This window comes from Pituophis catenifer, unplaced genomic scaffold, assembly GCF_029215685.1.
Source record: "Pituophis catenifer annectens isolate HBS135680 unplaced genomic scaffold, rPitCat1.0.hap2 SCAF_2, whole genome shotgun sequence".
In the NCBI taxonomy this organism is placed as follows: domain Eukaryota; kingdom Metazoa; phylum Chordata; class Lepidosauria; order Squamata; family Colubridae; genus Pituophis; species Pituophis catenifer.
In genome coordinates, this window is record NW_027256882.1 from 159,208,212 (window position 1) to 159,235,984 (window position 27,773).

Below are 27,773 nucleotides of genomic sequence, written 5' to 3' on the forward strand. Positions count from 1 at the left end.
AGGAATTCTGGGAGTTGAAGTCCACAAGTCATAAAGGGGCCATAATTAAAGGAGGGGCTTGGAGGCAAAATTTGCTTGGAAGGTATGAGATGAGACAAGCCCTTTGGAGCAACAGATGTGCCCCTCCTCCTTCAGTAGTAATCAGTTATCACCTTTGCTGAGTCTTGATTCATTTAATAATAAATCACATGATTAATTGTGGCCAAACATTTGAGAATCACATCATAAAGGCAAATAGACTTGGCTATGAGCCGTGGTGGTGCAGTGGTTAGAATGCAGTATTGCAGGCTGACTATGCCAACTGCCAGGAGTTCAATCCTGACTGGCTCAAGGTTCACTCAGCCTTTCATCCTTCCGAGGTTGGTAAACTGAGGTCCCAGATTGTTGGGGGCAACAGGCTGACTCTGTAAACTGCTTAGAGAGGGCTATAAAGCCCTGTGAAGCGGTATGTAAGTCTAAGTGCTATTGCTATATACAGAATTCTTCACACCTGAACGCACCTCTCTTACCTTTCCTACAAATGAATTTATATTCATGGCAGAACACCAGGATGGACCATTTCTTCCATCCCTAAACTGGCTGTGCTTGTTTGCTTTTGCAAAGTCACACTGCTTCATCTGTTTCTTATGCAGATGCTTTTGATCTTCAACCTTCCAGCCTGGCTTTGAAATATAAAATTACACAAATTGTGTAGAAAAGTAAAAAAAAGGGGGGGGCGCAAAATGAGCCTTTGTTGGTAGGCGCATGGCAATTTTCTCTTTCTGTTCTGCCATGGCATTAACTGGCCAATTGCTTGATGTACAAGGACGGCAAAGGCAGGAGTGCTTGAAGAGCAGCTACAACCGGACGGTACTCGGGACAGGAGATTTGGGCCCTTGCTGGCAAAATCCTTTTTTCTTCATGGGCCAGAATTGCCACAGACCGCCCGATGACGCATTCCCTTCTCTGTTCTCAGGGAGATCTCAGATAAACCACCCCTATCAGCTGGAAGCATCGCCTTTTAAATAATAGTTTCAGGCTGCTGGTCTTAGCCTTCAGCCCACAGTAAGAAAATAACTGGTTGATTTCCAAATGAGGAACATTAAGAGCCCAATGGAGATGGAAAGATACTCTGGGTACTCCCTTGAGTTCATTTGGACTGTAGCCTGGAGACATGCAGAGGTGGGAGGTGGCACGTAAAACAAGTCATCGCCCTGCCTTTCCAAACTGAGATTGCCCTCTGGTTAGCAATAAAAGTCCTCTTAACTCATCCCGCTTCCCTCCCCCAACCTCCACAAATCCCTCTGCTCTAAAGACTCCTGGTCGCAATTACCCCCCCCCCTTTTTTTTTTTTGCTAAAGGCTCTTTGAAGACAAGATCCTTCATCTCTTCAATCCAACTGACACCTCACAGCCATCATTTATCATTTTTTTTAGCTTCTGAAATTTGGGAGGGGATGGCTAATTGCTGACTTCAGCTCTGGTATCTCTCCACCCACCCACCCACCCCCACCCCACGTGTAGTTTCCTGAGTCATGCCACCTAGATACCAGGGAATAATTTTTCTAGAGCAGGGAGCATTGGCACGCTTCCCTACTTGGCATGGAGAGCTCTGATGGAGACTTCAAACACGAGCTCATTCCAGTCTTGAAATCAGCCTTGTGCAGGGAGGGGGTAGCTGAAGCAACTTAATGTGTCTGCACCAGGACCTGATGCACTCAAGCAATGCAACCAAAGGCATACATTAACCTGGGACAGAATGTCCTGCTCGAATAACTCTGAGCAACCTGGGAACACAATATGCTATAAACACCGGGAACGCTAAGCAGGTGTTCTGAGTGAACACGGCTTGGATGACAGGCTGCTGGTGATCTCTGCCTCGTGCGCAGAGATTCTCGGAGGCTAAGGAGGATGTTCTAAAATGAAAAGCACAACCCAGTGAGCAAATCATGAAATAGGCACTGCATCATCCCATACAGTGCATCTGTCTGCAGATCCAGGTGGTAAAGGAGACCTGAATTCAGCTTTCTCAACCACGCAGTTCTCTTGTTGTTATCTCAGCCCACTGAGGAACACCCAGTATCATTGTTGTAAAACCATTCGAAATAATCTTATTGTACCTGGTGCTCTCCGGATTCATGGGACACCAATGCCCATATATTGTGCTGGGGAGGATAGGAGTCTAGATAAACACAACTCAAAGCAGGGATTGGTTCTACTTACCTTTACTACCGGTTCGCAATGGGGCAGTGTGCGTGCGCTTGCTTCGCTCGCATGCGCACGCTTCCTGTTGACATCGGGGTCGGTGGGCGGAGCCTCCTGCCGGTTTTACTATTGGTTCTATAGAACCGGTCCGAATCGGGGACAACTCACCACTGACTCAAAGTCTCCAAATTGGGGAAGACTGCTACCTAGAACATCCACCCAAACCAAAGCCAAGTATCAGCTTTGTCATTTAACCAGAAAATATTTGAGAGAGGAGTGGGGTAATCCATCCCTGCAGAGGGATTCCATTTCCCCCCTCCCCAGGCCATTTGCTTTCAATTTTAGTAGTTTTCTTAACAACCAGTGATGAGCCATCTGAACTATAGTGCCAAAATATGTCAGTAAAGCACGGTTTGGGTCTTTTTTTAAAAAAAACAAAAACAAAAATTTTAAGCCATCTCTCACTATTTTACATTTTTTAGAAAGCACTCCCAAGAAGAAGAACAGTGTTTTTGACAAATGATGCCATTGCACTGGGAATATATTTTTTACAGTCCTAAATTCTAGAAAAGGCTGTTTGCTGCTGCCACAGTCATTCATCATCTCTAAGTAAATATAATAGGATCACTTCAAGTGACAACTTGCAAGTTACGTTTTTAGGCCTGGATGATTACACAAAAGTAGCTCTGGACCATTGCACAGGACAAGTAGCAAGATACTTTTTAATGGGTAAAAGTGATCAGGGTTACAAAAATGTCTTAAAGGAGAAGTAAGCCATCTATGTCCCTTCGTCTTCTATCTAAAGGATTATTATGGGGAGAGTGCAAAGTTATTGAAGACTCTTGCAGGGAATGAATAAATCCTTTTCAGAAATCCTCTTTACATTTCATTATGTACAATATGTATGAAACAGCCATAAGGTGCGCTCCTTCTTCTATAAAGCCCACTCAATACCCACTCACAAAATAATGGGATAATAAGAATGTGCTCAAATCAATGAGGGTTCTCTTATTTGCTGATTGCCTTGTCATCTTCTGGGCTCTGATAAGCTCCTGAAAAGATCTCCTCTGCACTACCACCAGTGTCCCAAGGAACTTATGTTTGGGTGGGGGTAGAGCAAGGACAAGTGGAAGACGTGATATAGCAGAAGCACATGTGCAAGGAAAGCAAACAGTGGTTCTACCAGTGATTGGGACCAGAGCATAACCAGCTCCAACATTGTCCTTGGTTAAGCAAGACCACAAAGATCATTTTTATGAGGTTCAAAAATATGCAAAATAACTGATTTTTTTTTTTTTTTGGAAAGAGATCCTCAACTAGAAATTGGCAAATTAAATGGGTAGGCCAGATAAAATGATTTCAGCAGGGGTGCCTCAACGGTCTAGCCAAAATGAAGGCCCCTAAAGAATATCAAGAAATTTCAGCAGATAAAATCTTGTTATTCGGTTGGCTGAAAAAATATCCCAGAACTATATATATATATATATATATAATCTACTACTAATCTCTGTGGGAGCAGATATAAGTAGAAACAACAATATGCAGACTAGGATTGTGCCAGAACTCTGAAATTTGGAACAATTCGCATCATACAAAATGAACTTCACATAAATTTTCGGGATTTTTTACAACCTGCTCACTTTGGATATAGCAAACTTAAGTTTCTGACTATTTCATTTCTTCATTTCTTCGGTTTTAAGTTAAAATCAATAGCATTTTTTTTTCTCCTCAGTGCTCTTTCTGCTATTGCTACACTAATTTCAGTATACATATTGAAAGCAGATGAAAGCAAGGGAAAGACTAGCATATATACCAGTTTACCCTAAGAGCATGTGTATATAAATACACACACACACACACACACACGCACACACATACGTGTATGCTCGCACACACACACACATACACACATGGCTGCATCAGGAGCTCAAGTAGACCAGTGGGTGAGCAAACACTCACTTGACGCAATAAAGCTCGCTAAAGGACTGAGAGGTTACTTCTCTTTCCTCTCTCCTTTCTTGCTTGTTGTATTATTATAAATCTCTCTCTTTCTCTTTCTAAATATATTTCTGTTTTATCAGACACAGGGCCTAGAGGCTAAGCCTCGACTGCTCAGTCTCGACTGCTTCCAAAGATCTGCAGGAGAAAAGAAAATATGTAGATGATGTCCAGGTATATGTTGAGGGCTCCAAAGATGTATTCCTCTGGACTCATGGCATAGCGACGGTTCCCCATCAGGAGCTGGGTATCAAAGGCCAGGAACTAAGGAGGAAAAAAGCAAACGCAGACAGTGATTAAAATGCAATCTTTTGGCGTCCAAGGCGTTGGATGGAGAAAATTGGAAGGTTGTTGGTTCCCCAATCCCTACACCCAAATCCCATAATTTAAGTAAGAAGAAAAGAATTGGCAGAGATGTATGAAAAAAAAATGTGTGCGAAACCTATAGTCCTGTGCATAGACGTTCCCAGATACTTCTCTTGGAAATGCAGCTAGATTCACATCCAGTGGTGGGATTGAGTGGTGGGCCAGCTAGAATTTTAACAACCGGTTCCCCCAAACCAGCTGAATCCCACCACTCTTCACATCCATGAATATTCAGCTTCTCCTAGCCAACTCTACTCTTCACTATGGAGGTTCCCTTGGCTTGGATTATAAATAGAGGATCTTCTCCAGCCATAGGCCAACCGGAGCTCCAGTATGTTCAATGATAGAGCAAGAACATGGAAAAGGAATCATACAGTCCAGTAGATGTGTCCTGATTTCCCTAGCTTGGTTGAACTAGGCTTAGTTTTATTGTGGTTTGTCAAAACAAACCAGTGGCTAGGTGCACACAATATGCTAAATAAAATCAAACCACGCACTATGACTGATGCATATTTATTGGCAGGTCAGAATTTAAATATTAAAATAAAAAAAATGGGTAGGCTATTCACTAGATTTACATCCTAACTTTTCTTTGGGATCCCAGCTGAGGACTTCTACCCTGTTTCTCCCAAAATAAGACATCCCCTGATAATAAGCCCAATTGGGCTTTTGAGTGCATGGCAATAAGGCCAAGCGCTTATTTCAGGGTTCAAAAAAAGATAAGACAGGGTCTTATTTTTGAGGAAACACAATACCGTTCTACTTTTCCTTGTAATAAACTAACGGGGTAGAAGATATGAAAGTCTCCTTTTCTTTTCCAATAGTTTTCAAAAGTGGCATAAAGTTGGCTCCTGAGGATTCATCTGGACTAGATTAAAATTCAAGCTAGAAATGAATCGGGGGGTTATATTCTTCGCATTATTGTCACATCCATACAAGCTTCATGAAGTGGCGCTGCTAGTTCCACAACTACAAATGAAGTGGTATTAATCATATCAAACTTAGATGATTTAAATTTCAGACACCTGCTTTTCCCACTGAACGCTCCTTTTTTTTTTTTTTTTTTAGTTTTGGTCCCCTTAAGTCATCTTTGACTCCTAGCAACTGCCAGGCTGCATCCCTGAGTTTTCTTGGCAAGACTTTGGGAGTGGTTTGCCTTTACCTGCCTGCCAGAGCTTAGACAGAGGGACTGGCCCAAGGTCACTTTAGTGCCTAAGGTAGGACTAGAAGGTAGGACTAGAATTCACAGTCTCCCAGTTTCCAACCTGGTGCCTTAACCACAATACCAAACTGCTGCAAAAACATGCCCTGGCAATTGTTTATATTGTATACCTTGTTGCTGCTTCATCCCAGATGATATATGAGGCAGCTTTAAATCCAAATTGTATTTTAGCATCATTCAAACACCATCCCAGGCGAGGCTCAAGCTAATTTTCTATTATTATTATTCTCTCTTTTATTCATTAAACATGAAACTCAGTCAACTGGACATTTAAAAATGTGTCACAAATACCATTGACTGGTGCTAATGGCTGATTTGGGTTGCTGCCAGCATCCTAGGTATCAACCAAGTATCATCTTAAAATATACAATGTTCCGAGTAGCGCAGTTGTTTACAGTTCCGCTGGTGTTATTGCAGGAAGCTGCAATTTCTTGATGTGCTGTTGTTGTTGTTGTTGTTGTTGTTTTCCATTCTCTTTGCTTCATGATTGTTTCCTAAAATCCTCAGTAAGGAAGGATTTTGGCAGGACTCGCCATTCATATTTGTGGTTTAGTGCCATGAGCAATCCTAGGTTATCAAAGGTGCAAAATGACATGACCAGAAAGCAAGGAGAACAGCTTTTCTTTGTTTGGAATTGGAAGTAGTAAACTGGTTTATTCCAGTATTGTTAACAGGATTACAGGAATAGGCCCGATAACCTTGTTGGCTCAAGGCACTGGCCCATTTAGTTGATATGTGTATATCTCTCCTATCGCTGAGTATTTGCGTAAGAACCACATTCAAAGGTCCAGAATTAGGAGCAGAGAAGATAAATGGAAACCGAGGGAGGGCTGTGGCCAAAAAAAATGAGAAGAAAACCAGATTTTTCAGGAACCCTGACAAAAAGAGAGAAATGTTCTAGCACACAGAAGGCATGTATCTCAAATAAGGAGGTTCTTTACTATCAGCTGGCTTACTGAACAAAGAAATAGGGCTGCCAACTGTTGAGCTGAAAACACTGCTGACCCAGTGGGCTGAATCTGCCCTTAGAATATAATAGTGGACAGGGAAATGGTATATGGAAGAGGATCTGATGTGAGACCAGCCTACAACGTTTTCACTGCCACACTGCCTTTTTCTTTGGTCTTTGACTATGTCGCATTCTCTCAGCATGGCAGAGCCCAGAATAGGGAAGGGGCAAAGTCTATACAGCCAGTCTTCTCTCATGAATGTACTTGTATCCCTTCAATACATGTATGTGGCCTACAAGCTTTTGGCATGTGCCTTAAAAAAAAAGTTGATGACTTTATTGAGACCATTCATTCATTTATTCATCCACCTGACAATAGTTCACATTTCTGGTTGTTTTGCATTGGTGTAGAAATCCAAGCAATAAAACATGACTAGGAGAGGAGATTGGCTTTTTATGGGGATAAAAATCAGGCTGAGCATACTTTACACCCACAGATTTGTATTTTGGGAACAGCTTGCTTGAAATGGATCACTGACACAGTATACTTTCCACAATCCCCTTATGTCTATGGCACATTGTAGCCTATATTGTTTTAGCTTTCCTTGGCCTGCATGTTTTGGGATGCTTTACTCTGTTTCAGATTCTTAAACTGAAGAACGGCATTGTCCAAGGACTTCATCTTCCATTTGAAGGCAGTTGAGGGATGATGAAAATATTTTACCTAATTTCTATAAGATTATTGTAATATCGTAAAAGGGACATGCAGATCTCACTACTTTTAATCCAAATATGGACAGACCTCAGCCTTAAGTCCCAAAGGTGCTTTTTCAAATTGGACTTTTCTTTCTTTAAGTTGCTGACTTAAAGGACTGAAGAACTGAAGAAGCTTCTTGGATGAGAAGTGAAACGCCTTCAAGGAAAAAAACAAAGTCCAGTTGCCTTTTGAAAAAGCACCTTTGGGACAATCATGACCTGGATGACTGAGAATCTCCATAAATCTTCCACCTTAGGGATATAGAATGCCCCTAAGCCACATATTTCAAGCTGTCAGAGCCTCTATGTCAGCATCACCAGATTAATTTCCCATCACTTTGAAGGGGTAACATGTACATTAAAATAGGCTTCACGATGTTTAAAAAAAAATCTACTTGACAAGTCACCCAAAACAGAACCTCCTCATCCACGTCCATGATGTAACTCCAACTACTTTGCATCATCACCAAGCCCACTTTCACCCTTTGCTACCCCTCCCTCTGCAAAATGACGACCCATATCCATTGACAGGACTAAGCAACACAAGCAATGCTGACTTACCATTGTAAATACAATTGCACCCAGAACAGCATAAATGGCCTGCAGCCATGGCACCTACAGAGAAAGAGACAGAAAGAGAAGAGACTTATTGGGGTCAAACCCAATAAGACAGAATTTAATATAACCTATGTGAGGACAGAAACATCCAAATGGCTGCTGAAAGAAGGAAGCTTTAGTTGATTCTCAAATAATGAAAAAGAAGAACTCTTTATTGGCCAAGTGTGATTGGACACACACAAGGAATTTGTGTCCGGTGCATTATCCAAAATAGAAATGTTTCTGGAAGAAGGAAAAGAACCAAGTGAGCATAATGATAGGTAGCCTTCTGGGTGGAAAATATAGGAAAGCAGATTCTAACTACTCCTAAATATTATAGGAAGCAGATTCTAACTATTTCTAAGGGTATCTCAAAGGTAGAAGTCATTCATTTGTGGCACTGGAGTCTTGAAATGGTTTTCAATTTTCTTCTTGAAATGGTTGCAAAGCTCTCCTTCACCAGCATAGCAAACAGGGTTAGGGATGCTGTATTTAACTGGGTTGAGGCCTTGATGAGACTATTATCTTTCTAATCATTCAATTATTTTGCTTTGTAGGAAGCTGGGACCTCTTTATGGACTTGTGTGCCTGCAGAATTCTACTGGTGGCCTTCTCATTCATGCTAATGGGACAAATTAAGGCTACATCTTTCAATATCTAGTCTCTACTATTTCTATCATTATGTATCTTTCTGTGAACATGTATGTGTAATTAAGGAGCTTCAGTGCTTTCATAGGTGCGACTAATTAAAAAGCACCATTAAATTTACTTTGGGCCTGAATAATTCAAACATGCAAGCAATATTATTTTTTCCCATTTTTGCTTCTGTTAATATTTAAGATGAATGTATGACCGGAATGTTATACATTTTTATATAGCTGATAACATCTCATTTGTACATTATCGGGCCTCGTGTAGATGACGGAAGCTTACATTCCCCTCAATCAGATTTTGAATAGTTATCGGTTTTTAGAACTACCGTGTTCAAATAAGTGGGGGGGGGGGGGTTGTTGGTTTGTGTATGTGTATTGTGGAAACCTTTTGTTGTTTTCTATAGGGATAGTAAAAAGGATCTGCATAGATCACACGGTAAAGCTTTTATTAGCTTGTTGCACTGTTAAGCAGCAATTATAAATGGGGGAATCACATGAGTGAAGCTCCTTTATATAAAGAACCTTTCTAGCAAAATTTATTTAAGGTCAAAGACCAAATAAAAATGGGACTTGCTACCTTTTCTTCAAGTAGAAATCACATTAAGGAAGAGGACAACTTCCTCTGGGTCAAGCTAGTTCACTGTATACTGTCTGTTTCTCAACCTCCATTCTTTGAATGCATTCATGAATACCATTCATCATCTTGTGATCGATTGGAACTAACTTCACCTCATGATCTGTTCTAATCTGCAGACTTGCCCAAAGTTACTGTTGTGATCACGAAAAAACAACGAGAGAACATGCTGAAAGCCATTTGGAGAAGGTGGAATATTGAAATGAAATTCTTTACATACACAATTTTTTTTAAAACAATCATTTTCACCATCTTCAACATTCCAGGAAAAGAAAACAATGCATTTTTATCTAGCCAATTTTTGTTTTCTTAGCAGCCTTACCTATCAGAGTTTTAGACTTTGGGCAAATTAAGACATACAGAGGTCCAAGATCAGAGGGATCAGATACTCTGAGGACCAGGCTAAAAACTAATGCTAACCCCCAACTTGTCTGCTGCTTCCTCTGAGGGGCGGCACTTCTCCATACTTCTCTGTTTTAATTCTAACAAATGAAAAGGAAAGCCGATCACACCCAATGGCTTGGATCAGTGGTAGGTTTCAATTTTTTTTACTACCGGTTCTGTGGGTGTGGCTTGGTGGGCGTGGCATGGCATGGCTTGATGGGCATGGCAGGGAAAGGATACTGTAAAATCTCCATTCCCTCCCCAATCCAGGGGAAGGTTACTGCAAAATCTCCATTTCCTCCCAATCAGCTGGGGCTCAGGAGGCAGAGAATAGATGGGGGTGGGGCCAGTCAGAAGTGGTATTTACCGGTTCTCCAAACTATTCAAAATTTCCACTACCGGTTCTCCAGAACTGGTCAGAACCTGCTGAAACCCACCTCTGGCTTGGATATGGTGAAAGGAGTTGGTAAATGCTATTTCCAATCCGTCAATATTTTTTTTAATAGACATCTATAAGGAGAAGAAGAAATTGTTTCTCCCAGAACTTGAAAATCCCACAATAAAATAGTGTAACTCTTTTCTCCCACACCCTGTCAGAAGCCTATGGGTGGTTGTTTTTTTTTTAAAAGGTAATAGCAATAGCACTTAGACTTATATACCGCTTCATAGTGCTTTACAGTCCTCTCTAAGCAGTTTACAGAATCAGCCTATTGCCCCCAACAATCTGGGTCCTCTTTTTACCGACCTCAGAAGGATGGAAGGCTGAGTCAACCTTGAGCCTGGCGAAATTTGAACTGCTGAACTGATAATAGTGGATATTAGAAAATACTCCCACTGCAAATGACGTCTTCTGCTACTGCAGTATGATAACAACAGAAGAATGTGAATGGAAATTCAAAATGGTTTCCAGTGGGAAACAATTAGCGATGACAAATGATCCCAGCCAACAAAGCTAATGGGAAGCCCAGCCAAGCCGAGAAACAAGCAAACAAAGTACGCCTATCAAAGGGACCTTACCACGTAGGCCAGAACAAGATAAGCTTACCCCCCACTTTTTTTTCCCTCCCATCAATATTTCTCAATATCTAGAAGGCTCCTGTGATAACAAATGGTAGAATGAAAAGTCTGTTGTTGGAGAGATACTAACCTGCCTCCATTCTACCCATTTCTTTCCCTCTCGCAATAAATATTTGCCTCATGAGCAACTCAAAACTAAACGCAACCCAGTGACAAAACCTGCTGCCGCCAAAGTGATAACCAGGCCTGAAACACAGGTAATTGTTATGGCAAAACAAACTGAGATAAGGCTTGGGAGGAAATTACAGTTAGAACATTTAATCAGTGGAATGGCTTGCCTCCCGAAGCTGTGGGTGCTCCAACACTGGAGATTGGACAACCATTTCTCTGAAATGATATAGGATTTCCTGTTTCCTTGAGCAGGGGGTTGGACTAGTAGACCTCCAAGGTCCCTTCCAACTCTTGTTGTTCTATTATTCTGTTACTGAGCGAGAATATATAGAAAAGAGGGTGAGAACATGCCAATTAGATACCAGGCAATTAGCAGCCCCCAGAACAGATTCTACAAACAGTAGAACAAAAGATCAGCAGAAGATGCCCGATAGGGGTTTTGGTTTTTTTTTAACTCATCTGTACTTTCCTCTCTTAAACAAGATATTCCAAAATTGTTTACCACCTCCATATGATAACTGATACTTCTCCTTTTGGCTGACAATCTGTCCCAAGCCTTCTGTCTTATACTAGCTATGCCAGTAGCAGTTGTGATAAAAGCAAACATTTTAAAAAATAGAGGAGAAAAATAAATCAAACCTAAAGAGTCTACTGACAAAAAGGAAAGGGAAATGATTTCCCTTCCAAATATCTAGTAAGGTTCACATTATTGAACCATGTTTCCTTTCTGTAGTTTGATTAGTGAAAGTAATGCAGATATGGAAAATTAATGTACAGAAAAAATTTAAGATACAGGTAGGCCTGCCCCCAGGACACTGCAACTGTCATAAATATAAGTCAATTGCCAAGCATCTGAGTTTTATTCAGGGGACCATGGCAGGGGTGGGTTCTAAATTTTTTTACTACCAGTTCTGTGGGCGTGGCTTATTTTGTGGGCGTGGTTTGATGGTCATGTGACAATTCTTTAGGATTTAGCAGAGGTACTGGTCTACCAGGCTTTTAACTGCTTGCAGAGCTGTACCGGTCTACTCATTTGTTCTTGGAGCGTTCCAGTCTACCCATTTATTTTTGGAGGCACTGGTCTACTCATTTGTTTTTGGAGACACCGGTCTACCCATTTGTTCTTAGAGCATTCCAGTCTACCCATTTGTTTTTCGAGCGCTCTGGTCTACCACCACACTGCCTTTTAACACTGATCAGCTGTAGGGCGGCCCTTTGAAGTGCCGCGACAAGAGTTTAAACAGTTTTTTTCCTTCTAGCTGATCAGCTGGGACTCTGGAGGCAGCGAATAGATTGGGGCGGGGCCAAATAAAAGGTAAGAATAACGTGGGGTGGGGTGCGGGAGGACCCAGCTCCCAAACAAAGAGAACCGGTTTGGTGACGTCATATCTCCCATTCCCGAACCAGGCCGAACCGGGAGGAACCCACTACTGGACCATGAGGATGCTGCAATGGTCATAAGTGTGAAAAATGATCAGAAATCCCTTTTTTCAGGGCCGTTGTAACTTTGAACGGTCACTAAGCAAACTGTTGTAAGTCAAGGATCCCCTGTAGTGGTTTCTGTTTTTTGTTTTTTTGCTTCTAACTAAATTGCATCACTGAGTATAGAAAGATAGTTCTGCATCTCCTCTGCAACTAGACATGGCAAAGTAACACTTGGTAGGATGCATATATGGATTGGTTGACAAAAATAGGAAACTTACATAATGGAAAGGAAGTGTAAAAGCCAGTATGATCCCACTAAACAGCAGCACCATCAGCATCACAAAGAGCACCCCCTGGCAAGAGGTAAAGTCATACTGTGGGAGAAAACAAGAGGACATTAGTATAAAATGCATGGATTAACCTGAAAGTCCCTTAGCTCCTGGATAGCCTAAATCAGTGGCCCCCAACCAGTTGTGAAATCCAAATTTTTTTACTACCAGTTCTGTGGGCGTGGCTTGGTGGGCATGGTGTGGTTTGGTGGGTATGGCAGGGGAAGGATCTCCATTCTCACCCCACTCCAGGGGAAGGATATTGCAAAATCCCCATTCCCTCCTCACTCCTGGGGGAAGGATATCGCAAAATCTCCATTCCCACCCCAATCTGGGGCCAGCCAGAAGTGGTATTTGCTGGTTCTCCGAACTGCTCAAAATTTCCACTACCGGTTCTCCAGAACCAGTCAGAACCTGCTGGATTTCACCCCGCCCCAAACCTTTTGGGCACCAGGGACTGGTTCCATGGAGAGAGGTTTTTCCACAGACCGGAGGGGATGTGATATCGTGTGCTGCCTGCATCCCAGAGATGTGGCTTCGCTTGTTTGCGCGGTCTGGTTTCTGGCATATCACGGACATCGGTAGTTGGGGATCCCTGGCCTAAGTAATGCGTACATCTGCCTTTCCCAAATTAATATTAACCAGATGCATTGAATCTGCCACCTTAGAGCAGCAATGAAGTTGATATCCAATGAATCTTCAAGTCACAAGATTGAGGGGGCTCCCATAAATGCTTAACGCATTGTAAGCCGCCCTGGGTCTCCGGAGAAGGGCGGCATATAAATCGAACCAATGAATGAATGAATGAATGAATGAATGAATGAATGAATGAATGAATGAATGAAAAAAATTCCCAAATATTTGCTACTTCATTTAGCACCCATATGGAATATGCCACCACTTTTTATAGCCTTTTCTACATGCTCTCTGAACATGATGTATATTATATATTGTATATTCCCTTTTATCTATAAATTCCAACATAGCCCTCAGTACTAATCAGATCAGGTCAGATCAAGAGTAGCTGCCAACACAGCATGAACAATAGAAAATGTTTGACTTGCAATGTGGAAAGAGCAAAAGACTCTTTCAAATTATTCTACTTTATTTTTATTTTCTTGCTGTTCCTGCCTGATAAAGTCCTTCTGAATGAGTGATGATATATAGTGGGTTTTTTTTTAAACTCGTCATACTATTTGAATGACATTTTTTCCCCTCCATCTAAAAAGTTGCCGATTAACTTCATTCCCAATTGGGAGAAAATTCATTTTAACTTTTTGGTTGGCAATTTTTGAGCCAATTCTCAAATTTGGATAGGGAGAGGGGAGAGGGGCAAGTCTAATTCTGTGGAAAAGTTGCTTTTCGAGGTCACCATTATCTGCATGAGACGAGAACAGTGTAAATTTGCTCAATGATGTAAATTCTAAAGCAGGGTTCTAAACCTCAGAAACTTTAAGATGGGTGGACTTCATCTCCCAGAATCTTCTACACATGTTAAAAGTTGTTGAGGTTGAGAAACACGGCTCTTGAGTAATCACAAAATGTTTGCCTGCTAACTTTAACAAAGAAAAAACTTATCTGCTTACATAGGAGATGGTAAAATCAGAGAACTTGGTATAAATGCATTTATGTACCTTGGTCTGGAAGCTAAATATGGTGACGGAAAGGCAAACCAAAGCTGTAATGCCCAGGCAGAGGAGGACAGATGTGGTGTTGTAGTAGCTGCAAAATGAGTAATGACATGACATCGTTGAGAAGAGTCAAGCAGTCAACATCAGACATACCATAAGAAAGTCTGCTTAAAATTTATAAATTTGTCTATGGATCCATCAAATGTCCAATTTGTTGTTAATCAAATGGCCAATTTCCATCTTCAGGGTCATAGAAAACCATCTGTGGGACTTTTTTTCTAATTGACCTCCAATTAATCCCAGCAATAAAAGTTCTGGTTTCAGTTGAACATTCAGTTGAACATGTAGGAACATTTCTTGTATATTAAGTGTATTTTTTAGAAGTCCACCAAGCACGATAAAAATATCTATCATGTGCACATAATAAATTCGAAGTATCTTTATGCAGTAGGGTCCTTGATGCTCTCTGAGCTTGGTGGTTTTCTTGTGGAGATTTCATTGCCAAACTAATTAACATCATGATGAAGTTACCTATTGCTAGTGAAACATCAGCAAGAAAACCACCAAGTTCAGAGAGCACCAAGGACTCTACATTGAACCTGCAAATGTTGTGTTTTATCAGAACTTTTAAACATACTAAGACCATTTTTCTGCAGTCATGTACCAATAGTGTATCATTTTGTAACAAATCTATTTTAAGTTTTAACAATGTAAATTCCAATTTTATAACAATGTAAATCCCAATTTTAACATATTTAAATTTTAATTTAAAACATATTTTTCCCACTGTTCCATCAGTATATTACATCGAAAGTTCTTAGCCCTAGACTTTAATAGAACTTGTTCCTAGAAAAATACTCTCAGTATTTGGAGTCTCCCATTTTACGTTAGCTTTTGTATTCTTTTGCAAAAGCTTGCTAAATAGATAGGGGAAGCATAGTGGTTATTGCCTTGTTCAGTTATCCAGGATGCTTGAATGACAGCATTGTTTATCTGCTCTTCACATTTGCTCTCCCCATGCCATTGGTTGGCCTTTGATAAATATGGAACAATGGAAATCCATCATGTTACTCTACATGGGATTGTTATAGCAGAAACAAAGGGAGGATTATACAAAACCCAAACCAGAGACAGACTGAAAAAGAAGATTCTTTCTTCCCCCTCTCTCCAATTTATTCATTTCTGGGCAGAATTAGAGCTACTGTAGAGTAGTTGCATGCTATCAGCCTGATCTTGGTTGCCCGAAACGATGACATTGCAGAGGAGTAAAACTTTGGAACAGTCCTTCTGCTAACACTTCTTTTCCACTCATTAAAACCTTTCCCGACGTGCATTGTGAAGCTATAAACATTGTACTATAATGCAGAATAGACACAGAAGTGTATCTATGGACACAGCAATGTAGATGTTTTGTTCATTGGCTATTTTATTTTGCCCATCTGCACAGGTAGATTATCAAACAGACAAGACAGAGGTCCCAGAAAAATATGGTTTTCATTATTATTATAGAAAAAAGGATAGAAAATAAATTTGTAAGTTAACAATCAACCCCATGTTGAGGACTCGGTTGGGTGATCTTAAGCAATGCATAAGTAGTCCATTCCGTTAAAAACCACTGAACATTGATTTAGATGTTCTCAAGATCTTACCTTAAAATGAACATATTCCATCAAAATAGTATGAGGTTTGGTAATCTTGTAAGATTTCAATCATTATTCATTGCCAGTTATATAGCAATAGCAATAGCACTTATATACCGCTTGACAGTGCTTTACAGCCCTCTCTAAGCGGTTTACAGAGTCAGCATATTGCCCCCAACAATCTGGGACCTAATTAAATAACATTAATTTCAAGTTCTAAAACAATTTTGTGTGATTTGAAATACTAAGAAAAATTAAGAGAACAAAAATAGAAAGCATTTTCTATAGCATTTGTGTAGCATTTTCCCTTTCCTTTCAGTTAAGGAGAAATACTCTTAATCTTAAAGATTTGGCTAACCAGTATCAAACCTTGAGTTTTATTGAGAATTTAATAAATAAGTACAGAATTAGTATTTGGGACTTTATTATTATTCCTATCTTGCTACCCTGTTTCCCCGAAAATAAGACCTCCCCAGATAATAAGCCCAATCGGGCTTTTGAGCGCATGTGCTAAAACAAATCTCCCCAAAAAATAAGCCCTCCCCGAAAATATTTAAATGCATGTGCAGCCGGTCCCCACCATCTCCTCTGGTTAGGGTTAGGGAGACAGAGCTGGAAATCAGATAAGATGGCAAGAGGAGCCCCATCTTGCTCCATGTGCCCCAAAATAATAAGACCTGCCCGAAAATAAGACCAACCACTTATTTCGGGGTTCTAAAAATATAAGACAGGGTCTTATTTTCGGGAAAACATGGTAGCTTCTGTGCAAACCAGAAAAAGAGTCCACGTTAGCAGAAAACTGAGCTTGATTGTCCCATTGACTTATTTTAATAGATTGTTTACCTGCCAAACAACTGCAGTTCATTGGATGCTGAGTCTAACTCAGGAAAAGGCATTGGGATAAATAGAGGAAGAGGATGGGCTTAGTTCTGAAAACAGAGTATTATGTCATAATGTCGTGTATCAATAGTACTACATGCCAATTAGGTTAAGTAAATATCATCACTTTTCCTAATGTTGGAGATGCAATATAAACGATGCTCAACCCTGTTGGGAAAAGTTGGCTAATTATAGGCAATTGATTATTGGCTACAGAATTGGGCTACAATTTGGAAACTGAAGAATAATGGTCTTAGAAAGTCTAGAAATGAAAATCAAACTATATATTTGATATAGGCCTTGATTTTCAGAAGTAATGATTGCAGAAAAATGCAGAATGCTAGGGAAAAATATAATCACACACACACATATACCTAGCATGTTATTCAGGTGCCTAGTATGGACATTTACCTGGAGATCATTCCTGTCAGGTAAGCCATGGACAGAGTCTATAAAAATAAAAAAAATTAGTTACTGCAGAAGCAAAAGATGGAAGCTAAGAAGGAAAAGGGATGTAAAACTGTTTATGGATATCATTCTTTGAGCCTATTCAAGACAACTGAGGTGAAAGACCACATCCTACAGCCTTATCATATTCCATAACCATCCAACCATTTTATGGTTTCTCGTGGTAGAAAAATTAGGAATAAGATTAGAGAATTAGAGAATTTAGAATTAGAGAAATTAGAGAATAAGTGAGGTTTTAGGCAAAGAAGAGGTCCTTTTAAGAAGCAATCATGCTGAACCTGGACATGTGAGGCATGAGTTGTGGTTAACTAGATAATTGTACAAGTTAATGAAGGTATTGCACAGACAACTCAGGCTGAACAGCTACTGTATATGCAGGCCAGGTTCATAGGCTGAAACTCCTACTATTCTTGTTAATTGATTGATGTGCTTGGTTTATTTACTGCACCAATAAGGAGCTGGAATCTTCAGGAGTTGACAGTCTATTCCTTATTGATCTACTGGATGGGTGCCATCGGTAGTGCACGCCATAATTAGTTGTGCTTGGAAATAGATGGGGGATAAACCTTTTGCCTTTTGAATTTATAGATTAATGTGGGAAGTGTGCTGTAAAAGTCCCCTAGGGCCAGTGTCCCAGCACTGATTATTAGGCTACTTACAAAGATGCTGAGGAGGATCAGGTTCCATGGGAAATACCTCCTGTGAATTAAATGAAAGGGAGCCAAGTGAACCAGGTTATCCAAAGTGCATCATCGGGAAAAGAAAGTTGTACATCATTAACTTGCATAATAAGATCATTAAAGAACAACAGAGCAATTAAAGCAATCAGGCCACAGCATGTACAATTTTGCAAGAACCCTGGTTACACGAAAGGGCCTGATATCAAGGCACCGGCTTCATTTGAATGATGGCTAAGCCTAAAAATACAAGAGTTACTGAGTGAAACATGTTTATGGCATGAAAATTAACTCTCACCTCCTAATAGCTGTGGATGGAGCTGGGCAGCTATTAAAGAGGCAGCTAGAACTGATTGAATAGCTAGCCAGCCTAATTTGGATCAAACATTAGCCAAGATACTACAGCATTGAGATACATCAGTCCTTTCAAGCAAAATAATCAGATGAATGAGAACTTTTCCTTTCCTTTCTAAGCCAATGTATAACATATATATAATAAACAGTAGACATATATAGTAGAGAACTTCCCCCAACCATAAAATGCCAAGACATAGCATTGAAATATAGGAAATGTCTTTTGATGCAACTGAAAGATAGAATTGGAGCTAGTCATGTTCATTATGTTTTTCTTTCTTTCTTTCTTTCTTTCTTTCTTTCTTTCTTTCTTTCTTTCTTTCTTTCTTTCTTTCTTTTCTTTCCTTTCCTTTCTTCTTTCTTTCCAGAATTTTTCCTTTTTAATCCCCTTTTCCCTCTCACAGAGTATTTCTGTGTATTGAGAACTGAGAATTTTATCCAAGACTTGCAGATGAAAAAGGTAATGACTTACCGTAGTTAAAAATATGGTGGCCATATTTGGTTCTTTAGACAGGCCAACAAGACTAGCTCAAGTGATGTTAGAATATCCACACTTCCACTGTCGCATGGTCTCTTCCCCAAACAGAATTAACCCACCACAAACAGTCCAAACCCCTTGTGTAATTTTACCTTGGTCCAGAGCAGCAGGCAAGGATCAAATAGGTGATAAAGAAAACAGCACTAGGAGGAGAAAAGAGAAAGAGAGAAAAAAAAAAGAGAGAGAATGAACCAAGGGGAGGAGAGGGAATCCTGCCTGCTGTTGCTCTGAATCTTTTCTTTTTTTTCTACCTTAGATGATCATTGGTTAACAAATTCTGAGGAAAAAAGCACTATATAAATACTAGACATAATAATTCCTTCTATGATTGGGGCCTTGACGAGGCGAAGGGGCTCATGTGGGTAAATGAAATCGTGGACTATGTCATTGGACATGTATATACAGAAGGGTTTCCCAAGGCAAACAGGCCATGGCAGATACCCCAGACTAACAGCAATCATATCTGCCAACCTGCATTGAACCAGCATGGCAGATTATGGTCTATTTCTTCCATAGGCCAATACAATCTCAAAAACTGCCCTCTCTCGGGACCGTATTGGTTGGAAACATGTGGGAGACAATGGCTAAAATGATGGATGATCAATGATTTCTTCGACACTAAAAGGCAAGAATGAATAATTTATAACATTTTTACCAGAACCTACTGTAATTCCAAGTTGAAACTATGTAGATGCGAAAAAGGGAGAAGGCCCATAAATAGGGTAGTGTCACCAAGATCAAGAAGTTCCCCTCTCTAACAATGTCCTTAAATACTTCTCTGTGCTTTCTCTCATAAAATTAAGGAAACAGATGCTTTCAGCCTCTTATCCAACAACGGCCTTCTACCAAATCAGATGTTTTGTTCACTTAGCCCAGTTGCAGTCCCGATACCAAATTTGAGGAAGGAGGAAGGAAGCAATATCTTTCTGTGTCTCAAATTATACAAGCCCTTCCCAACATCCATGTGTTGCCTTTTATTACAATGCTGTCCTCTACTGCTGTGAACATTAATGTACTTTTTCTGTAGTAACTAAGATAGATATTTGAAGAACAGGTCTGAAAAATGTATCCCGTGCAAAGTCGGATCCTTGTATGATAGTAGAGGAGAAAATAACAATGCTCCTTCTCGTCCAGTTTATGCACCCCAAGCCAGTTCTGCAGTTTTGATCAGCATTGTTCCACAATACGTGGATAAAAGAGCCTTGGTAGTACAGTGGTTTAATGCACCCTGTAATTAACACAGCTGCCTGCAATTTCTGCAGGTTCGAATCTTACCAGGCTCAAGGTTGACTCAGCCTTCCATCCTTTCTAAGGTAGGTTAAATGAGGACCCAGTTTGTGGGGGCAATAAGCTGACTTTGTATAAATATACAAAAGTATGAAGGCTGTTGCTTAACGCATTGTAAGTCGCCCTGAGTCTCCGGAGAAGGGCGGCATATAAATCAAATTAAAAAAAAAAAATTAAGGCAGCACAATTCTTTGGAAAGAGATGCTTTGGAACCTGCCAAAGCAGAATTTTTCAAATGTAGGTGTTGGAACAATTTAGCAACTTGAAAAGCCGTGCTTTGGGAAGCTGTTCCCGGTATCTCCCACACATGTGACCACACAGCCGCGAGAAAATGCTTTGCGGCTCTACAGCTGCACAAGGCAGACAAAAGACATGGCTGCTTTCATGAGTTGAAAAAAAAGAGCTTTGTACTATATGTGTGCCTGGGTATTCCAAAATACCCCTTTCAAATGATTTGTTCAGCTCTAGAGGATACTGTACTTTTATATAAGCTTCCTGTACTCAGCTGTCCTCCAGAAGTGTTAGATTACAATTTCCATGATCCGTAGACAGTCTGCTAGCAAAAGATTGTCAGACTTGAATGTGCAAATATCTATATTTCTATATAGAGAGCCAGTTTGGTGCAGTGGCTAAACCATCAGGCTAGAGACCGGAAACCATGAGTTTTGATCCTGCCTTAGGTACAAAGCCAGCTGGGTGACGTTGGGCCAGTCCTTCTCTCTCAGCCCTAGGAAGCAAGCAATGGCGAACCATTCCTCAAAATCCTTGCCAAGAAAACTGCAGGGACTGGAACAGGCAATCATCAGGAGTGAAAACTGACTAGAAGACATACACACGTATTATCTATCTATCACTCTGTCTATCACTCTATCACTCTATTTTATTCATTCATTCATTTATTTATTTATTTATTTATTTATTTATTTATTTATTTATTTTATTTGTATGCCGCCTTTCTCTGAAGACTCAAGGCGACTTACAATGCATTTAAAAACCATATATTTAAAAACATTAAAAATTAAAACATTAAAAACAATTAAAACCCATTCACACCATCTCTCTCTCCCCGTCCCTCTCTCTCTCTCCCCGTCCCTCTCTCTCTCTCTCTCTCTCTCTCATCATCTACAGTATGTATCTTTATTTCTCTATGTACAATATGTTGCCCAAAAGAGATTATTGATCTAAAGAAAATTAGCCTTCAACTGGATGGCTAATTTGGCATACATTTTCCAAGTCCTTTAAGTTTTGTGTTGAAATTCAGACCCCATCTCAGGGTGGAAAATAGATATTTCTGATCCTCAATTCAATTCTAACAGCTCATCCGTGTACTGTAGCCAACTAGCAGAATGCAAAGGAGATTTATTAAGGACCCAAGGCTTCTGATTCAAAAGAGAATGGGAGGTTAAGGTTAACCCTTCCTCCCTAAGCATTCCACCAGTACTTTTCCACGAAATAAAGTTTAATAGAATGTAACCTTAAACTGCTCCCCAGACAGTCAACATCTGCCTGGTAAAGAAGAAATTGGCTTGTTAATGGGAAGGCAGGTTTCCAGTTACATTTGCAATAGTCAGGTGATATGCCATTAGTCTGAAGAAGCAATGCAATTGTGAAAAGTTGGCACTCGTTGAAGAGGACAAAAGTACTGCACCTTAAATAGTTATGCAGAACACGAAAATTCAGCAAGCCTCTTGTCACGCAAGCTAGTCTTGCTGGAATTTTTTTTTTGCATCCAGCAACCTAGATTTTTAGTGCTCTGTCCCATCCGGGGTGGGCTGCTGGGGGGTTCGCAGAGATTCAGGAAAACCTCTAGCTAAGATTCTGTGCAGTTTGGAGAACCCCCAAATCCCACACCTTGTTATGGCTTAAATTGGGCCCATTAATTTGGGCCAAAATTGTGCCCCATCGTTCGTTTTTAGTTATTGATTTGCTCAGCCTCTTCTCCAGCTTCTGAAAACAGCCCTGCAAATTGGTCAGGTGCGGCGCTGAGATTTCCTAGGCCCCTAATAACAGAAGGCAGGTATGCAGATGGGACAGGATCCTCTTCCTTTCCCTAGAGCAGGGGTGTCAAACTCAAGGCCCAGGGGCCGGATTCGGCCCACCGGGTGCTTAGATCTGGCCCGTGGGGCTGCCCTGGAAACAGCAAATGACTGGACCGTGGTGACTCTGCCAGTGAAAATGGAGCTTGGAAGGGCTACATGGAGCCCTCCCAAGCTCCTTTTTCACTGGCAGAGGGTTGCAGGAGACTGTCGCAGCTGAAAATGGAGCTAAGGAGCCCATTTTCTCTGGCAGAGTGCTCAAGCCACCACAGATGCCCCCAACATGAGTGACGTTGAGCTGGCCATGCCCACCCTGGCCACACCCACTCTGGTCCCCCGAGGTCAAACACAACCCTGATGCGGCTCTCAATGAAATCGAGTTTGACACCCCTGGACCAGTGGTAAAATCCAAATTTTTTTACTACCGGTTCTGTGGGCATGACTTGGTGGGCGGGGCATGGTATGGCTTGGTGGGCGTGGCAGGGGAAGGATATTGCAAAATCTCCATTCCCACCCCATTCAGGGCCAGCCAGAGGTGGTATTTGCCAGTTCTCTGAACTGCTCAAAATTTCCACTACCGGTTCTCTAGAACCTGTCAGAACCTTCTGGATTTCACCCCTGCCCTGGACTTGAAAATCCTAGAAAGAGTGGCCAAGGTATGCACAGAAGAAAGATGTGTGGGGGCATATTGAACAATGCAAGATTTATCCTCTGAAATTATGATTTTTAGTCCTTTTGTCCTTTCGCCTTGTTGTGTTAAAAAAGAATCAGTAGCAAAACAAGGAATAGCAAAAGCTTTGTCCTTTTCTCCTTCTCCCTCCTCTATTTTAAGCACTGAGTATGGATGACTGCGGGTAAAATAAAAAAATACTGATAGTTCTCCACTTAAAACAGTTTGCTTAATGACCGAAGTTACAACAGCAATGAAGAAAGTGACCTATGACCGTTTTTCACAGTTACGACCTTTGCAGCATCCCCATGGTCATGTGATCAAAATTCAGACACTTGGCAACTGGTTCAGATTTATGACCATTGCTGTGTCCCAAGGTCATGTGATCCCCTTTTGTGACCTTCTGTCAAGCAAAGTCAATGGAGAAGCCAGATTCATTTAACAACCGGGCCACTAACGTATCAACTGCAGTGATTCACTTAACAACTAAGGCAAGAAAAGTCGTAAAATGGGGCAAAACTCATTTAACTAACTTCTCACTTAGCAACTTAAATTTTGCGCTCAGTTGTGGTTGTATGTTGAGGACTACCTGTATAGATATGGTGACTGAACCATATAGATAGATACAGAAGATAGATAGACTGAACCCCCTCAAACAAACTGAACAATAAATAAATATAATTGGCTACCACTTTTTTTACACTTTGATCCTGGTTGGTTAAACTGTTCCACATTACCTTATCCTTGGGGAAAAAATGAAATGAAGCTACAGGGTAATTTTGCAAATAATGTTTGTTTTCTTATCCTATAAGGTGTTATGTTAACTTTGATGGCTGACATACAAATAATCTCTGAGATCAAATCTGTACTTACTAGGAAGCCCAGTACCAGGCTGGATTTGCTTGGACATATCCTTGAACTGGTTTACTGCAATGAAAAACACAAGAGATTAGAAGAATGAGAGCAAAATATGAAGCACTAAAACCCTTGATTGAGGAATTTTAACACTGACCTAATCGTCCTTCTAAGAATGCTTTTATAAATGATAAAGTACCACCCTGATTGCCTGCCTGCCTGCCTGCCTGCCTGCCTTTCTGCTGTGCTAGGAACAACAGATATTGATTGATGCTGGTTATGGCTAACATAGAAAACAAAATAGAACGCTCACTATGTTTGATTTATGAAAGTATTGTCAAATTTGGATTTTAATGCTTGATTAAAAATACCTCCCTTAAGAGATGCTATGATCTGAATATTTCTAAGTGGCCTTCCTTACTGCTTCAAATATGCACTAAACTAAAACATGATTGAGTCATGCAGTATAGATGTATGATTGGGGGCATAACATCAGAAAATTCTGCATGTTTAATTCCTCATTTGTAAAATGAGTATGAGAATATGGGAGGAGTAACATCAATAGGGAAAAAAATAGCAGACCAGAAAAGAAAAGCAGCGGCAAAAGGTTTGTTGTTAGGCAGGGTTGCTAGGACAGAGACTTACCAGAAAGTGAAGATGGCCACAATGCTGACGGTAACAAGGAGCTGAAGTAGAAGGATGCTATAAACCTAATATCAAAGAAGCAGAATAAATATCAGCCTGGTTAATGCTCAGCAATTATTCTGAGGATCTGATAATTAAAAAGCAAGCCAGATCCTATCAACCTGGTTCTACCACCCATTCTTTTTTGGGGAAGTTCACACATTATGCTGTAATCTCCTTACGTGATCTTGTTCTGACCATTTCCATAAGGGCCATATAATCAATACTGGAAGAAAGGAGTTGTTCATGTGGACAGGTGTCCATGTGAAGGAACTGTTTTATGTGTTGATGAGAACAAGATCCATGGGTGATGGTGCTACCTCCTATGAAGGAGTCCTCAGTAGAGAATACACTGTCAATCTATAATGGAATGTAATCCAGGGAGGGAGGGTCTCTTTCCCAGAGACAGTGGAGCTTTGAATGTCTGATAGGCAGGAAGAGGGCAGAGATGGACCTCCCAACTAACCGTTCGCAGAGTAACATCTATAGTTATAATTGGTTTAGTCTGTCAAGATTTATGTCTGTAGCTAACAACAATAAATAAACTACTCAAAAATAACTTCTTGTGTCGTTCCTGGTTCTTGGGGCCTGACAGAAACTCCCAGACAGCCACTGAGCCTACAGAGTTTTGAATCTAAGCCTAATATTCCCGAGTCTAACTCAAGACACAATTCCAGGCTCAATGCTTTCTGTGGCTAGGAGTTTGCCAAAATTAGTTGGAATACCTTCAAGTCTCAGAGATTGGAGGAAACTGATGATCCAGATCTAAAACTAAGAGGCAGGAATTTTAGATGGCCTGAGGGCTAAAGTTTGAGTGTAATTTTAACAATTGTGATTTAATTTAGTAGACAATTGACCTTGGCGTTATTATTTTTGAAGCCCCTCTTCATGACTGGACTCTTTCTGGAATCTGCCTCTGATTCTATCTGATGTTGTATCTTTGTTCTAACACCTCTTCTTGATCTTGCACTTCTTTCTGACCTGCATAAAATGAACTAAGACCTTGCAACCTACCATTCTTCCTCACTAGTGATTAAGCGTTGAGTTTGGTTTGGTCTTAATTGCTTTGACATTACCTTCCTGATGAATACCCTGCGCACATTCTGGTCATCCCAGCTGAACGTTGTGAGGGTCTCAGTTTCCCCTGAGTATCCACTTCCATAGTTAGGACTGGAATCTGAAACAGGTGGAAAATAAAGAATTTGTCTAAGCAAAGGGGTATGTCATATAAGATGAGACTGTGCTCTTCCCTACTGAAATTTATGGTCTGAATATTTATTTTACACAAAGTTTCAGGTTTAATTTTAATTAAATTGAATTAACCTATTATCTGATTTTTTTCTGAGCTAATCAAAGAAAATATTGAAGGCAAATTATACCTCCATAGGGACCATGAAAGTATAGAAGTCTATGTTATGGACTGATTAGCTCTTCCGGCTGGTTTCAGCAGCCCACATTCATTCTGGGATGTCTATCCACTACATACAGAATACAGAATAACAGAGTTGGAAGGGACCTTGGAGGTCTTCTAGTCCAATCCCCTGCCTAGGCAGGAAACCCTACACAACTTCAGACAAATGGTTATCCAATATCTTCTTAAAAACTTCCAGTGTTGGAGCATTCACAACTTCTGAAGACAAGTTGTTCCAATGATTAATTGTTCTGTCAGGAAATTTCTCCTTAGTTCTACATTGCTTCTCTCCTTGATTAGTTTCCACCCATTGCTTCTTGTCCTGCCCTCAGGACAAGGGCTTGACTCCCTTTTTTTTTGTGGAAGCCCCTGAGATATTGGAACACTACTATCATGTCACCCCTAGTCCTTCTTTTCATAAGAAATGTGGTATTAACATTTCACGTGATCTTGATTCTATCCCTCTGTTTATGCAGCCTAGAACTGTGTTGGGTTTTTTGGCAGCTGCTGCACACTGCTGGCTCATATTTAAATGGTTGTCCACTAGGACTCCAAGATCCCTCTCACTACTACTGAGCGAGGTATCATATATACTGTACCTGTGCATTTTGGTGTTGTTGTTTTTTTGCCTAAATTTAGAACCCTACTTTTTTCACCATTGAATTTTATTTTGTTAGATAGCGCCCAATGTTCAAGTCTGTCAAGTCTGTATCTTAAGCCCATCTTCAGGAGTGTTGGCTATTCTTGCTAGCTTGGTGTTGTCTGCAAATTTGATGAGTTCCCCATCTATTCCATCATCCAAATCATTGAGGAAGATGTTGAAGAGTACTGGGCCTAAAACAGAGCCTTGGAGTACCCCATTGCATACTTCCCTCCATATAGATGCAGTTCCATTGAGGACTACACATTGAGTGCGGTTGGTCAGCTAGTTATGAATCCATCTGGTGGTGATGCTATCTAGCCCACATTTTTCTATTTTATTTAGTAGTAGGTTATAGTCTACTTTATCAAATGCCTTACTTGTACTTCAGATATAACACAATTTTGATGAAAACTTCCCTCCTTCTATCCACACCCCATTCTCCTTTCTTCTGAAATCACTTGCAGGTAATGGCAGTCAGTCTTCTATAGGGAGATATTTCCTCCCCCCTATGGAGCTCAAATAATGTTGGAGGAAAGTCATGCTAATTCACGGTACCAAAAAGCAAGAGGAGTCTGGCCATACTTTTTCTCATTAACACGTTTTATTCAAAGTCATACACTTTTGTGAGTTACATCGCACTTCATTCCCTGCACCAAGTCAGGCATTGTTTTCCTATGCCAGTAATGGCCAGCTATGACGGAAATGGCCTTCAGAGGTAGACCATTACTCTAAAGCAGTGTTTCTCAACCTTGGCGACTTGAAGATCGTCGGCCATGCCAGCTGTGGAATCCTAGAAGTCCACACATCTTCAAGTTGTCTAGGTTGAGAAACACTGCTCTAGAATACTCACACCTGTTTCTTCTCCCAGGGCAGTTGGGCTCAGAAAATGATGAAAGTCCTCCCAGCCATTCATTGAATTAGCAAACTGTGATGGTGCTTCCCTTCCATACCTCATAGGACTGTTGGACTCCATGAGGAAGAACAACAAACAAAGCCTCCAACCCAGCTGATCAAAGTAGTTGTGACAAGAAATGGTGATTCCCTCTGCCTGCTTCTAACTTATTATCAAAAATATAGTACAACATTCCCACAGTATTCAAAAATAATCAGAAAATCACCGCGATCCATTGAGCCTTTAGCCCTAATTGATCAATAGTGGTATCCATGTGATTAATTTTAATTTTTTTAATCTCACCTACCGTGAGTCTTTTGACTGGGGAACCTTATAAAAGCTGCAAATAAACAAACTGAACCTATCTTGATATACTTTATTTTAAAACGATGTTTCGTTCCTATAAATTGGATATCACACAATA

At 40.6% G+C, this 27,773-nt stretch overlaps 1 protein-coding gene across 1 annotated transcript in view; it reads right to left on the bottom strand.

The window, feature by feature from the left end:
* Positions 1–4,249: 4,249 nt before the first annotated feature.
* The window catches only part of FAIM2 (Fas apoptotic inhibitory molecule 2), a 38,208-nt gene continuing 14,684 nt past the window's right edge, over positions 4,250–27,773 (bottom strand). Inside the window, exons 3-12 of the mRNA XM_070934910.1 lie at positions 25,480–25,580; positions 24,365–24,429; positions 23,738–23,791; positions 18,964–19,014; positions 17,962–18,001; positions 17,246–17,283; positions 14,319–14,406; positions 12,634–12,729; positions 8,036–8,089; positions 4,250–4,445 (exon numbers count right to left, since the gene is read on the bottom strand). Coding sequence (XP_070791011.1) covers positions 4,296–4,445; positions 8,036–8,089; positions 12,634–12,729; positions 14,319–14,406; positions 17,246–17,283; positions 17,962–18,001; positions 18,964–19,014; positions 23,738–23,791; positions 24,365–24,429; positions 25,480–25,580 — 737 coding nt within the window. The 3' untranslated portion in view covers positions 4,250–4,295. The remainder of the gene's footprint in view (positions 4,446–8,035; positions 8,090–12,633; positions 12,730–14,318; positions 14,407–17,245; positions 17,284–17,961; positions 18,002–18,963; positions 19,015–23,737; positions 23,792–24,364; positions 24,430–25,479; positions 25,581–27,773) is intronic.